Source organism: Terrapene carolina, unplaced genomic scaffold (genome assembly GCF_002925995.2).
Source record: "Terrapene carolina triunguis isolate 2854851 unplaced genomic scaffold, T_m_triunguis-2.0 Scaffold68, whole genome shotgun sequence".
NCBI lineage: Eukaryota > Metazoa > Chordata > Testudines > Emydidae > Terrapene > Terrapene triunguis.
In genome coordinates, this window is record NW_020664419.1 from 68304819 (window position 1) to 68320306 (window position 15488).

At 39.9% G+C, this 15488-nt stretch overlaps 1 protein-coding gene across 1 annotated transcript in view; it reads left to right on the forward strand.

Annotated features, from left to right (window-relative positions):
* Positions 1-15488, forward strand: part of METTL25 (methyltransferase like 25) — a 92536-nt gene that overhangs the window by 18677 nt on the left and 58371 nt on the right. The window contains exons 3-5 of the mRNA XM_024200850.2: positions 4873-4973; positions 9120-9761; positions 12403-12547. Of these exons, the coding sequence (XP_024056618.1) occupies positions 4873-4973; positions 9120-9761; positions 12403-12547 (888 nt within the window). The remainder of the gene's footprint in view (positions 1-4872; positions 4974-9119; positions 9762-12402; positions 12548-15488) is intronic.

The following is a 15488-nucleotide window of genomic DNA, read 5'->3' on the forward strand; positions in this document are numbered from 1 at the left end:
GGGGTGGTTGGATGGGGCAGGAGTCCCGGGGGGGGAAAGGAGGGGGGGAGGACAGATAGGAGGTGGGGGCCGGGCCATGACCCCTTCTCCTAACCGGCCCTCTATACAATTTACAAAACCCGATGCAGCCCTCAGGCCAAAAAGTTTGCCCGCCCCTGGTCTAGAGGTAAGGCAGATACAATTCAGTTCAAAATAAGACAAATCACACTTAGCCTGTTGTAAGCATGTTATAGGAAGAATGTTTCAGAGAATAAATGAGTCTTAGTTTTTTTCAGGAAGGGGGTTCTTTGTTTCTAACATTACTAATTTTTGCTTGAGTCAGCTATTATTCACATTTTAAAGAGAGACTAAAAGCATAGCAACTTAAATTAGGTGAGTAATTATGAGCAAGATCTTGAGGGAACAGCACAGTTCAAAACATTGCAAAAGTGTTTTAAAGATAATTTTTTATTTTTTAAACTGGAAAATTCCCTGCAGATTTCCTCAGACTTTGCAGTTTTCCCCTGCAGTATTCCACTGGCTCTAGCTGTAAGCTTTTTCATTAGACTGCAGTATATCAGTTATTATCACAGCATGTTTGAAAAGTGGAAAAAGTCCTTCAGTCACTAAAAATTCTTACAAAAACCCAATAATATTTAAACTAATAATTTTAAATTTTTCTCCCTTTTTCCCCCTATTCTGGTCATATGCTGATGAGTAAGCACTGTGGCCAGACCGGAAAAAGTGGGAAGAATGAACATAAAGACATTTATGGACCATAAGTAACTATGATGATAAGCACTTTTTATATGCAGGTAAATGTGTAGGTAGAAAGAGACACTAATTTTGAGTCGGAACCTCGGCTGGGGTAAATCAGCATACATGCAGGATTTGTCTCTTTGCTTTCAAAAGTTTAAGCATTGGGGTCTCAGACTTTGCTCACTTAATATTTTAAACGCCCCCATCTGGGATTTGCCATTTATGCTGAAGTGCATGGGGTAGTATATGGTGTATATTGCATAACAATATTGCTGGTTTTGGACCAAGATTTGCCTAATATTTTCCTTATTCGGGCAAAACTTACATTTTTGTCAACAAAGTGTTTTATCTGAACAGGGAAATAGAATATATATTATTTTGGGAAAGTTGTCTTTGAAATGGGAAAAAGTTGTAAAAATCACAGAAATGAAGACCCTAATACTTCGGTATCTGTAATCCTCTGCACGCCTCCCGCCACGCCCCCCTCTTCAGATCCTAACCTGTCTGAAGATACAGAAAAACTGCGAGATCTCATCTCTCAGCATAAGATTGCATTAGCACCATGCTCGTACGGGAGAAGAATCCTGAACTTCTCAATTGGAATGGTTACAATTTTGTTTTTTTAGGAGAATCTGGGCCTTAACAAGTATTTTTACATTTAATGAGAACCATCAGAAGTCCTCAATAAAACAGTAAAAATGAAATGACATACATTGGTTTCTCCCATATGCTTTTGTTTGTTAATTTTAAAGTTTATGATTTTCTTTTGTTTGTTCATAGATTCTATATTAGATTCAAAGTATTGTCATAATAGTTTGTTATACAGAACCAGATGTTTAAAAAGTGCAGAGATCCTATGGATATTGGAGAGAAGTGGGGAAAACTCTAGGATTCTCATGAACTCAGATCAACCTTCTATAAATAAGTAATGATTTGGGCATTGTTCCCAGCATGATCTGATTAAGGAATGAATGTAGTTATTGTCTGATGATCAGTTTCTGGACAAATTAAGAGAGTAATACTGGAAGTGCAGGAAAGAGGAAGGTGTATTAATCTGACTAGTTATGCAGGAAAGTGTCTTTAACTGTTCTGTTTTCTGTTCTGTGAGTGTGCTCTCAGGGTTCAGTTCTGCATATCTTACTTCACAAGTATTTTATGTCTCTGTCTGTGTGACTCCACACAGACAAGTATCCAGGCCCGCCAACAGACATTCCGGGCGCCAGGGCCAGGGCCAGGACCGTCCCTAGGGGGCCAAAGGCGGAAGTGACAAATGTGTCACTTCCGGGACCACCCATGTTGGCCCGCGGGGCCCGAAGTGGTCTCGCGTGCCTAGGCTCCTTGCAGCCCGCCCACGCCCCTGGGCAATTGCCCCATTTGCCCCCGCGGCTATGGGCCTGCAGGTATCATTTCTTCCCCTCTATACATACAGCTATCTCCTGCAGAGTCTCTTAGTCCTTGGGTCTGGGCAGGCGGGGATAAGCAGGTGCTGTGTACCTGCTATTTATCCCATCCCCCAAGCAAATAGTCAGGGAGTGGGCCTTGGCTCCATCCCCTCAGGGCAGCTGAGCCAGTGTGACGGTAGTACTCTGTTGATAAGGATCAGTAGTGGATTACTACCCCTTGCCACAAATGGGGAGCAGGTAAAGAATTGGAGTGAAATGGGGAGCAGGTAAAAAAGGAGTGAAATCAGGAAGGCCAAATGGGGAGCAGGTGAAAAAGGAGTGAAATCAGGAAGGCCAAATCACACTTGGAGTTGCAGCTAGCAAGGGATGTTAAGACTAAAAAGAAGGGTTTCTACAGGTATGTTAGCAAGAAGAAGGTCAGGGAAAGTGTTGGCCCCTTACTGAATGGGGGAGGCAAACTAGTGACAGAGGATGTGGAAAAAGCTAATGTACTCAATGCTTTTTTTTTGCCTCTGTCTTCACGAACAAGGTCAGCTCCCAGACTACTGCACTGGACAGCACAGTATGGGGAGGAGGTGACCAGCCCTCTGTGGAGAAGGAAGTGGCTCAGGACTATTTAGAAAAGCTGGATGAGCACAAGTCCATGGGGCCGGATGCACTGCATCTGAGGGTGATAGGAGTTGGCAGATGGGATTGCAGAGCCATTGGCCATTATCTTTGAAAACTCATGGCGATCGGGAGAGGTCCCAGATGACTGGAAAAAGGCTAATGTAGTGCCCATCTTTAAAAAAGAGAAGAAGGAGGATCTGGGAAACTACAGGCCAGTCAGCCTCACCTCAGTCCCTGGAAAAATCATGGAGCAGGTCCTCAAGGAATCAATTTTGAAGCACTTCGAGGAGAGGAAAGTGATCAGGAACAGTCAGCATGGATTCACCAAGGGCAAGTCATGCCTGACTAACCTAATTGCCTTCTAAGATGAGATAACTGGCTCTGTGGATGAGGGGAAAGCAGTGGACGTTATTCCTTGACTTTAGCAAAGCTTTTGATACAGTCTCCCATAGTATTCTTGCCAGCAAGTTAAAGAAGTATGGGCTGGATGAACGGACTATAAGGTGGATAGAAAGCTGGCTAGATCATCGGGCTCAACGGGTAGTGATCAATGGATCTATGTCTAGTTGGCAGCCAGTATCAAGCGGAGTGTCCTAAGGGTCGGTCTGGGGCTGGTTTTGTTCAATATCTTCATTAATGATCTGAAGGATGGCATGGATTGCACCTATGTTTGCAGATGACACTAAACTTGGAGGAGTGGTAGATATGTTGGAGGGTAGGGATAGGATACAGAGGGACCTAGACAAATTAGAGGATTGGGCCAAAAGAAATCTGATGAGGTTAAACAAGGACAAGTGCAGAGTCCTGCACTTAGGATGGAAGAATCCCATGCACTGCTGCAGACTAGGGACTGAGTGGCTAGGCAGCAGTTCTGCAGAAAATGACCTAGGGGTTACAGTGGACGAGAAGCTGGATATGAGTCAACAGTGTGCCCTTGTTGCCAAGAAGGCTAACGGCATTTTGGGCTGTATAAGTAGGAGCATTGCCAGCAGATCGAGGGACGTGATCATTCTCCTCTATTCGGCATTGGTGAGGCCTCATCTGGAGTACTGTGTCCAGTTTTGGGCCCCACACTACAAGGAGGATGTGGAAAAATTGGAAAGAGGCCAGCAGAGGGCAACAAAAATGACTAGGGGCCTGGAGCACATGACTTATGAGGAGAGCCTGAGGGAACTGGGATTATTTAGTCTGCAGAAAAGAAGAATAAGGGGGGATTTGATAGCTGCTTTCAACTACCTGAAAGGGGGTTCCAAATAAGGTGGATCTAGACTGTTCTCAGTGGTACCAGATGACAGAACAAGGAGTAATGGTCTCAAGTTGCAGTGGGGGAGGTTTGGATATTAGGAAAAATAGGAGGGTGGTGAAGCCCTGGAATGGGTTACCTGGGGAGGTGGTGGAATCTCCTTCCTTAGAGGTTTTTAAGGTCAGGCTTGACAAAGCCCTGGCTGGGATGATTTAGTTGGCGATTGGTCCTGCTTTGAGCAAGGGGGTTGGACTAGATGACCTCCTGAGACTGTCCCTTCCAACCCTGCTATTCTCTGATTCTATGAAATGTGCTTCTCTTGCCTCCCATTTTCTCAATATAATTGATGGTGTCTTGAAGTGTGTCTATTGTGAGATGATCAGCAAACATGCAGAATTAATAGAGTGATCATCATTTTAAAGTGCCAGAATCAGCAAACTGCTGTGAGAATGTTTCCCAACACTGCCTTTATGTGTCCTCTGAGTATAGGTAAATGTAGTTGTAGTAAAGTACATGAAAAAGAGCTAAACTAAATTCCTGTGGGGAAGAAGGAATAAGAGATCACATTTCGTAGTAGCAATTTTTGTCATACTAGATATTTTATTCTGTTTTGTTAGTATTGCTTACAATATTACTGGTATTGCTCTTATGTTGTTCAGTTTCACTAATTCATCTTTGATTCAGAAATATAATCATAAGAGCATTCTTACAACTTCTTAGTGAAAACAAAACTGCTGCAGTCCAAACCACTGCTATATTCAGATGTAAACATTAAATATATATTTAATATATTTATGGATAGATGTTGATTTCATTTGAGGACTATGAAGGCTAGACAGTCTGAATTGTATTAATATTTCTGTTTTTCTGATCTCTCAGAAATCAAAACAGATGAGTTTATGAATGATAAGAAATCTCATGAAGTGGAGATGATGTCAGAATTGATAGATAGCATTGCAAATTTTTGTGGTATAAAGCAGGTAAGAATGTACTTATTTCAGTGTGTATTACCATATAATTTACAAATACTTGCCTCATCTTTTCTATCTTGTTCAAATCCTAGATTTTGATATATCCTTAATGCAGATTTTATTTTTCATTTTAGTAATAGTGACTGAAGGGGAAACCTTAGAGCAAAGCTGAGGGGCTCTTTACCCACCCCGTTGTTAGCTTCAGGTAAATAACCTCTCCAGTCATTATTACAATTGTGAATCATGAAGAATAGTCATGATTTTATATGCTGAGCAGTATATATATAAAGCTGCACTGTATATTGCCAGGCATTTAGTGTTCCTTGTACAATAGTGGTAAGACTAGAACAGTAACTAATAGGGAAGCAGAAATTCATTCTCTACATTCCATTAGGCTCATAAAAATGGCAAATAAAACAGAATACAGTAGCTGACAAGTTTTAAATGTAAACATTTCTATTTTTGCACTAAAGAATTGGAATTTCCCCCCCTCTTTCATGCCATCCACCATGATACAAAACACTCATCTGGTGAGTGAGCCGTGTTGGTCTAATTGTTCCTGGCTCCAGACTCATAAGCAGCAAGTCAAAGTGACTTCAGCCACTCCTCTACTCCCTGGTAGCAGTCTGGTCGTGGATACAATGGACGGACGCTCAGCAATTTCATATAGATGTTAAATAGTATGCAGCATATGTGCTTGTGGGACTCAATAGGTGAGGCAAAGGAGAAGTTGCCCACCACAGCTTTCTGGATACATTCTATGGGTATGTCTACACTTTGAGCTGGAGGTATAAATTCCAACTTGAAGATACATACCCGTGCTACCTTGATGAGAGCTAACATGCTAAAAATAAAGCTGTGGTGGGAGGGCTAGCTGCCCCAAGTAAATACCCATGTGAGACGCTAGGAACGTACTTGGGCAGCTAAACCTTCCCATTGCTTGCATTACCATTTACTACATTCTATTTTTAGTGTGCTGTCTCAACCAGAACTAGCGTGGGTATGTCTTGTCCAGCTTGAAATATAGATATATCCTGAGAGAAAAGATTGGAACTACCTCAATGTGCTAACCCTGATTCCTGGTGCAATTGGTGCAATCAGCCAGCACTCTGTCTTTATCTGATTGACAATTGACAATAAAAGATGCATATTTTTAACCAGTGAGTATGTACATTTGTTGGTTTCAAGCATCTTTGGACAAACAATTGATTCTTTTGGTGGTTGTTTTGAAAAAAATAACTTATGACCATTTATTTTAATGAAAAACACTGCTATACAGTATGTCACTAAATATGAAATGCAGATGGCTTTGTTAACTTTATTCCATCATTCAGTCATATACTGAACAAAATGTATTTGTTCAGTTACAAATCCCTAATATATGAAAAGAGCTTTCCAGTTACATTTTTTTTAAAATTCTCCTTTTTAGTTATTAAAAAGCAACCTCTTTTGTTTTAGTTACCATTAAACTTTAAAAAATAATATGAATTGTAAAGTTTTAGGAGAGTTTTTTCCTTATTGATTTCTTTCAATCCTGCTGACAGAACAAAATATATATAACATTTAATTTAAAAATATAGAGCAATGAAAACACAACACATGTTTTACAACAGCACAGCTATCCTCAGGGTGTTTCTTTCAGAAATTACAGATCACTGAAGGATTGAAAAGTGCCCTTAGCTTCACCTCCCGTACCTATGATGTATAATGGGTGGTAGAGGATATTATTCTCTTGTGGTGCTTTATTATGTATTATAACAAATAGTAAAATGGATATGAAGGCAGAAATGTTATGCTTATTGTAATCACTTTCAAGTTAACTGTTTGAGTTAAAACATTTTTAAAAAACGTTAAAGTTTTGTTACTTTAAAAAAATGTTTTCTACCCCATTTTAGTATTGTTCCTAATACGCACTGTTACTGAAAGATCATACAAATGGAATTTTATATAAAAGGTCTTTGTTTCATTCTGAAAATAAGCTAATATAGTTCTTGTTTTCTTTTACACATATTTGTTAAATTTTCTTTGGAAGGTGCAGTATGCACAACAAATTCATTCAGTGTATGAAACAAATAAGATTTAATTCTGCATTCATTATGTATTTAATTCATGGCTTGTTGCTGGGAAATGCTCACAGTCATCTGGAAAATGATGTCCACGCTTGTATTGGGCCAGGATCTATGTTTAAACATAGTACCCAGCCCAATGTGGACAGAGCTTTTATAGTTTATTATGTCACAGAAATTTCATTATAAAAGTTCATTCTTGGCATGTATATCATAGTATATTGAGTATCTTTCCTTATATGGAATTACAGCAGGGATTAATTTAGTCCAGTATGTTTGTTTCAGCATATAATCACTGCCTATTTTTAAACCTATATTTTCTTTTGACTTTACAAAGACCACAAATGTTAAAAGTGTATGGTGTTTATCTGTATGTTTTTTTCACTAGATAGTAAATGAAAATATCTTGCCAAAACAGTTGTACATCTCTACAGCCACTAGAGGTCATTATAATAGGTTTCTGAACAATTCACAATCTGAATGTATGTCCACTTAGTTCCTTTCATAGGAATAGTAATCCAAATGCTATGTGAAGGTTGGGGTGTGGATAGAATCATGACACATTCGACATTACAATAATATCTATCTATCTTCGAATTCCATCCTGTCATTATTTCTTAACTAACTGGCAAAAACATTCCACATGTTCCTTTCTTGTCTTTCTTTTAGAACTTTGTGGGAGGCATCTGGTGTGATGGTGGAGAGGGTGGCAAGTAAACTGTTTTTACATAAGTTACAGCCAAAGTCTATCTCATCAGTCTTCCACCAAAAGTGTGTGTATACATGTCACCCAAAGAATTTAAGGATTAAGTTGGAAAACAGAAAAAAAAAAACCTGACAGAAAGCAACAGGGGGGAAAAACCCATACTCTTAATCCTTGCATAATATCTCTGAGTCATAAATTCAGTCCATAATTAATTTTTACCCCAATCATAAATACTGTCTGCTCTGTGTAGTCCCTTTCTTGACTTTTATCCAAAAATACCTTGGTTACTAATTCTCTGTCGGATTTCTTGGCTTGAATAAAATTTATAGCATCCTCAGGACTTCAAAAAAATAAAAGTGTCCTTTTCATTCCAGCCTTGCTGAATTTAAAGGTACTGCCTGGTAACTAAGTATGTGCAGTTCATCTTAAGCCTGGGTCAAACCTTTTATGCCTGTTCACATGGTTTGGCATAAAATCAGAGCAGATGTTCAAATGAGACATGTTAGAGTCCAAAAATCCTTGGATCAAGCTATTCAGGAACATATACCTAACACACAAGGTTTTATATATAGTCCATATAATTCTTAGCAGATACTGGATCAGAAGAAATTTTTGTGACTGTCTCCATTCTGTTGAGAAGTAGCTCTCTGTGACCTACTCTGAAATCTTACCAAGCATTGGGCTGGGTCCTCATGTACAATCAAAATTCACATAGTGCAAGACATGGGATTGTGCAAAGTTGGTGTAAAGTTCTTATTTTCTGTCCTGTTCCTGCTGCTGTTATGTGCACAGCTTCACTGCATTATGTTAGATCAGCCATGGGTTGGAACTATCTTACAATCACAAGAAGCTGAAAACCTAGGTGTTTCAACCATGCACTCTCTTCTCATCAACGGACATCAGGAAAGGTGTATGGCATGTGAGCTCCTACCTAAGGCATCTGTAATATGTCAATGCAAGATCACCCTTACCTTGGAGTGATCTTCCCTTGGTTGGTTACACAGATTTGGCTTTCCACGTCTGCCAGCAGTGGCTCAAAGTGGCTACACTTGAGGATATGGTCCATTAATTTTTTATTTTACTTTTTTTAAAACAAAATGAAATTATGCACAAAAGCACATTAAAAGGCTTAGAAAAGTCAAGAGGCTGAAAGTCATGATTATTTCATTGACTGTGTTTCTGTGGTAGAACTAAACCAGTTTTAACATATTTGTATTTTAAAACCAGAAGCTGAGCAGAATAAGAGTTAAGTAAATTATGGAACCTATACTTCTTCTTCTTAGGGAAATGTTTATTATTAGCATGTGTTTGAAACATGTCTTATTTGTTGTTCATTAATATGGTACATGCTATTTTTAATTCATTCTGTTATCTTTACTCTAGGTGATTGACCTGGGCTCTGGAAAAGGCTACCTAAGCTCCTTTTTATCCATGCAATATAATCTAAAGGTTTATGGAATTGATTCCTCAAACACCAACACTTATGGAGCTAATGAAAGGAACAGGAAATTGAAGAAACATTGGAGAGCTTATCAAAGTCGGGCAAGAGCAAATGTCAGAGGCCAAGTGTTGGAAGAGCCAAAGGATAGGGCAGTGCAAGATGAAATGAAATGTAGAGCAAATATCAACGAAAAGCTTTTAAGTACTAACAACAGTCTTTTAAGTCAGGACCAGATGGCTAGCTCAGATTCAGTTCCTTTGGAAATTACTGGTGCTTTCACAGACTCTGCTATGTTGAAAACCAGCAAACAAACTGAAACTCATTTGGTGGCTCAGACACAGTCTGATGGGAACAAAATTTCTGAAAATGCTTTTTCTCTTCTAAACATTCTACCTGCTGATGCTGTAGAAGCTGTTTCTTCATCTAAACATAACATGGAGCTCTGTGAAGAGGAAAAAGAGCAAAGAAAAATGGCTTCCATCAAGGCCAAAGCAAGCAAGTCAAATGACTCAAACATTTATTTGCCATTGACCTCATACATCACTGCAGAAACAGAACTCCGTGATATCATTACAGATCTGGAGGTTATTTCACTTACATTGTTATTTTTGCAATACCAGTGTCTGATTCTCCATTGCTTTTGCATCTTGTGTATACATTTTCACCTGTACAAAGTGATTGCAAAGTGGGTGTAGAATGCTGCCAACAGTGTGATTGGAGAATTCTGACTCGGTAACACTTCACACCCACTTTGCATAACCATTTCTTACTGATACATTTTTTTTTCCTATTTCAGAAGATGTGCTGGACTACTTTTGGCTAGGTGAATTAAGCTCTACTTAGAGCTTATGAAGTGGCTGAAATTACCACTTAAAACAAAGTTAGCAACTGTGCAATGATATTCATCAACTATCCTGTAACTTAACTATTCTAGTTAGATATAACACATTTAATTACAAGGAGAGTAATTTATATTTACAAGTTATTCAGGAGAATGTATTTTGCATTAAAAACAACTTTTGTGAAATTATTGTTATTTAGTAATTAAAATTTACGTAACTTGAAATTGAACTTTAGATATGAAATACTTCATATGGTACAGCACAATAACCCCTCTTAAGGAATTGCTAAATAATTTTATTTATAAGCATCATTTTTTACAGTTTGGATTTTTGGACTTAAACATAATGACAGTTTAATAATCGACTAAACAACCGAGACCTGATCTCAGTTTCCCTGTACCTTATGAAATCATTTACACTGGTACAAAGTGAGCACAAAGAAAATGCTACCAAGTAAGGATGATTGTGTTTTACATCCACTAGGTGCTCTCTTTGCCCTTATGTAGATTAACACAAAAGGTGGAGGTGAACAGAGATCAGGCCCCTACTTTCGTTTTTAGAAGCAAAGTCATATTATGGTTGCTACAAATAGTAAACAGTACTGCCTGGTAGGATATGTGATAAATTGTACCATTCAAAGGCTTTTTAAAACTTCATTACAAATGGTTAACACATTTGTTTTAAAACAATCAAGTGATTTTGCAGTACAGGCAGTCCTCGACTTTATGACGTTCGAATTATGACGAATGGCACTTACAACGTTTATAAATTGTTATCCTGTTTCGACTTTACGACATCGGTTTAAACTTTACGATGCTCGATCCGACATTGTTCCTATGGGAAATTCAAGTTACAACATTTTTGACTTAAGACACAATTTTCAGGAACCAGTTGTGCCGTAAGTCCGAGGAGTGCCTATATTCCTAAACACTGAGAATGTTTGGAGAAAAACCGAAGTGTTGATTGATTTATTTGGCAAAATTTTAAAATTAATTTGAATCGCTGAAACAGTATCAGGGTTTGAATATATGTTTGTGTGTAGCCCAGAGCTAATGCTGAATTAACGAATTCTGTTGGATAGATACTCTGTATAAGTCAAGGGATGGGAATCTGCTTTCAGTTACACCAATGATGGGGTTTACAAAAGTGGAATTGAAGTAGGTAGATCACAACAGTATAGCTCAGAACAAAATTGGGCTTTTGGACTGTTTTAACAGAATCTTCATATTTAATTTGGTTTTTAGGTCTCTTACATCTGGTGGCCATCTTCCACCACCTTTCTTTTGGGAGAATTTGTTCAACTTTTCCAGCCAGCAGGTTTAGTTCTGTTCTTGCAGGGGCATGAATTTCCATCCCTTGCTAGGCCCCATAGCCCTTCTAAGGCTCTTTCACATTACCATTAAGGGAGGAAGTACTGCAGAATGCTGACCTCACTATAGGGTCAGCTAAGAGAAGAGGATTGTACAGATGGCACTTAATTCTTACAAGGCTGAAAATTCCAGAGAGATTTGGAATGGAGCAGAAGGATAGCCGGGAGAGAAGTGAGGGTGAAAGAGAGGAGAAAAGGGATGATGGACAGTATAGTGGAGGAAGAAAGAGGGGAAGTATCATGGTGGGAAGTGAGACAAAGGATAACTGGGATGGAGAAATAAAAGAAAGGGACAAAAGGAGAAAGAGTGAGGAAAAAATACAGGAAATGGAGAGAGAGAAGAGTATACTATCCATAACTAAGGCTCTGATCATGCTTCCATTGAAGTCATTGACAAAACTCCTGTTGACTTCAGGGACTCTGGCTTGGGCTCTTTAGAGAGGAGAGATACTGTAGAGACAGAGCAAACAAAACAGATGCAGAAACAGCAGTCGCAAGCAGCACTTATTTTCAGTCACAGGTGGAAAGTACTACCAATGTCTGTTGAGGCAATGAGAAATAGCAGAAATGTGGGTACATTCGGTCATGCAAGTTAAGGTAGACAGGTTTGGTAAAAAAAAAGGTCAAAAGAGAATGGCTGGTCATTTGGTGGTAGGTCTCTGCACTGCCACACAGGTGGCTCAAGTTCAGTTAATGGTCCTGGGCTTCTGCTTTCTCCTTGCCAAGGAAAGGAATGGATAATAAGGAAAAATTAGAGTAGCCTCAGAGTTCCAACAAAGATACAGAACACTTCTACCCCCTTGCATTTGTTTATAGGAAAGGTTCTCACACTTTGTTGGCACTGAAATGCTTTTGCTGTTCTTCAATAAATTTCTAGAACAGGACACCGGGAGTCTCCATGAGCTTGTATATTTAAATCTCATAGCAAATTAACTATTTATAGCTTGTCTATTTTTACTGTTCTTGTCTTTTCTTTAGTTGAAAAGAAATGTGTTTGTTGCTGTTTATTTTTAGGACTGTATAATGGTGGGACTACATACATGTGGGGATCTTGCTCCGAATACACTGCGAATCTTTACTGCTAAGCCTGAAATCAAGGCAGTTTGCAGTGTGGGCTGCTGCTACCATCTGTTGACAGAAGAGTTTGAAAACCAAAAAGGTACAGGAATTCTGCTGAACTCAGGTTGCCAGTCTGCAAGATAAGAATATAATTACCTTTTAACTAATAGCTACCTTGTGTCCAGTGGTGCAAGTAGAATTAATTTCTTACCGGTACGTTGCACCAGCTAAAGGGGGCGGGGAGGGCACGGGACCTCTCCACGGGACTTCTCACGGGACCCAGCCTGGGGCCCCACGCTCTCCCTCTCCATGATCCATCCCACGTTACCTGGGAAGGGAGCGCTCCCAGTGGGTGGACACAGCACAGCTGCTGTTTGGGCTGCTAAGAGAAGAGGAGGGCTTGCTCCTGGAACAATAGCCAGTTAACAGTCACACCTGCTTTGGGAATTGCCAGCAGAAGAGTTTCAAACCAGCTCCCTCTGACAGCAGAGAATATTTTTTTCCAGACACGCTGGCAACTGAGCCCCACTCCAGCAGCTCCTTTGGTACGTCTGTACCGCTCCCAGCCCTTCCATGCAGCTGCATCTCCTGAGTCCTGTCCAGGGTCTGTACAGCAGCCCCGCCAGAGGACAGGGCTGGGGGGGCAAGGCTGGGCCCTGGGGTGATACAGCCACGCCGGAGGAGCTGCCGGCATGGGGTTCTGCTCCTTTTGCCGCTGCGGTTCAGGGCTCTCCTGGGAACTGCAGTGGCGAAAGGAGCAGAACGTGGGACCATTGGGTGGCTCCACGCTGGCAGCTCCTCCGGCGCGGCTGTATTGCCCCAGGCCCACCCCTGTCCTCTGGCAGGGTTGCTGTACAGACCCTTTACAGGAGATGCAGGCACGCAGCTGCGTGGAAGGGCTGGTGGTGGTAGGCCCCATGTTCTGCTGCTCCTGTGTCTTTCCAGTACACCGTACCCGCTATAAATATTTTACTGGTATGGCATACTGGACCGTACCACCCTACTTGCACCATTTGTGTCTATTCTTTTTCAGTGGTTTATTTAGAACTGTTTTTAATTACGTTCTGTGAGACATTCACTCCTGGATGCCTTGTAGCTTTCCTGTTATGCCAGCATTTCCAATATTCTTCCTGAAATTAGGCACATTAATGCAGAAGGTTTTTATGTGGTTAAAAATACAGCTGTTTTTATTCCATTACTTCACTCATAAAATGTGGATTCTTTTGGTCAATATGTTTTTATCCTTTTAAAATATTTTGTGCCAGATTTTGCCTTGGGCTGTGTGCACACAACTTCCATTTATTTTGGGTTGTGCATGCATAACTAAGAGTAGAATTTGGCCCTCTGAGTTTAAGTAATTGCTTTAAAAAGTGCCCATCAGAGTGTAGGCCACTCTGGGCCATTGCCAGGATAGTTTGTAAAACAGTACATGTATAACAGATTTTCCTGGAGTACAAAGCTGAAAGTTGTCTGAGGATATCTTCACACCAAATTAAAAGCTTTCCTTCAAGCATTAGTTTTTTTCATTTCTGGGAAAAGGTTGATATCTTTAGTTGTAAAGTATAGCCTTCAAAGAAGAAAAAGCTGAGGATTGTAATTGCACAAGTTTTATCAGTGTATACTGTAGTACGTGAAACTGATGGACTGTTGTCACAAAAAATTCTGGTTATTTTTAATGTCTGCCATTCAACTCTTGTAGTGGTATAATCGTTGTTACTGTCAAAAATACAACAGTGAATTACAAACTGAAGTGAATTTAAAAATTCAACAAAGCATAGCAAATAACATGATGCTGGATAATAGTAACAAATAAATATATAGGCCTCTAAAACTGATATTGGTAACAATTTAGCCAGAGTGTTAGATTAATGTATGTGAGAATTTTGTGATGAATAAAAAAGGGTATTTGCCTCAGTAAGCAAAGAATTGTTGGATTTTGCATTTAAATGAGGCAGCTGGAAAGCTTTGGAGTGCAGCTTTGTTATATAACATACATGCTTTCTGTGAAAGTGAGAAAGGAGATGAATTCCTCTTTTCCCAGTCCAGTAATCTGTGACAAGAACTACAGTAGCTGCCCTGCTGTACTTCACCCTAGAGTCTCCTACTACATCTAAAAATGATAAATGCTAACTGGATCAGCAGTGAAGTAGTTAATGCTAACACTTAAATTGTCATCAAGCTTGAACGTTAAAACCATGTTAAAATAAGATGAATGGGGTAGTTTACATCTCTCTCAGCTATTGTTGCAGGTTCTCTGCAGACTCAGGCATATATCAGTTCCTCCATTTACACCTACAAGGGCTAGAGTTACTTTTGTAATGAAAGTTTAGATTCCTGAGTGTGATTATGCAGCAATTAAAAAGGAATCTATGATGCATCAATGTAAGTTCCTTCGTAATCTTATTCTATATGAGGTCCTGCTTACAGGAAATAAAAGAACAAAAAAGGGAAGTGAAACCAGGAAGGGAAAGAAAATATTACAAAATCTATCCATATTTTTAGATATATACTAAATAGAAATAATAAACGATGCACAGCAATTTTTACTCTAGTAATTAGGCTTGGCCCTCAGGCTAGTAGGCATCAGGTGAATTTTACAAGCCCTGATATCAAGTTTTTCTTCCCCAAATGTTAATTACGTATTGCAAAGAGCGCAAAACATCCTGACCTTTTTGTAGGTATACTTCTTTTTCCAGAGCAGCCCTTAAAGCCTTAAGAAACTAAGGGCTTGTCTACATTACCCGCTGGATCAACAAGGGCAGCGATTGATCCAGCGGGGGTCAATTTATCCGGTGTAGTCTAGACACGATAAATCGACCACCATGCGCTCTCCCGTCGACTCCAGTACTCCACCAGGACGAGAGGGGGAGGCGGAGTCGATGGGAGAGTGTCAGCCGTTGTCTTACCGCAGTGAAGACACCACGGTAAGTAGGTCTAAGGCCTGGTCTACACTAACCCCCCAATTCGAACTAAGGTACGCAACTTCAGCTATGTGAATAACGTAGCTGAAGTCGACGTACCTTAGTTCGAACTTACCGCGG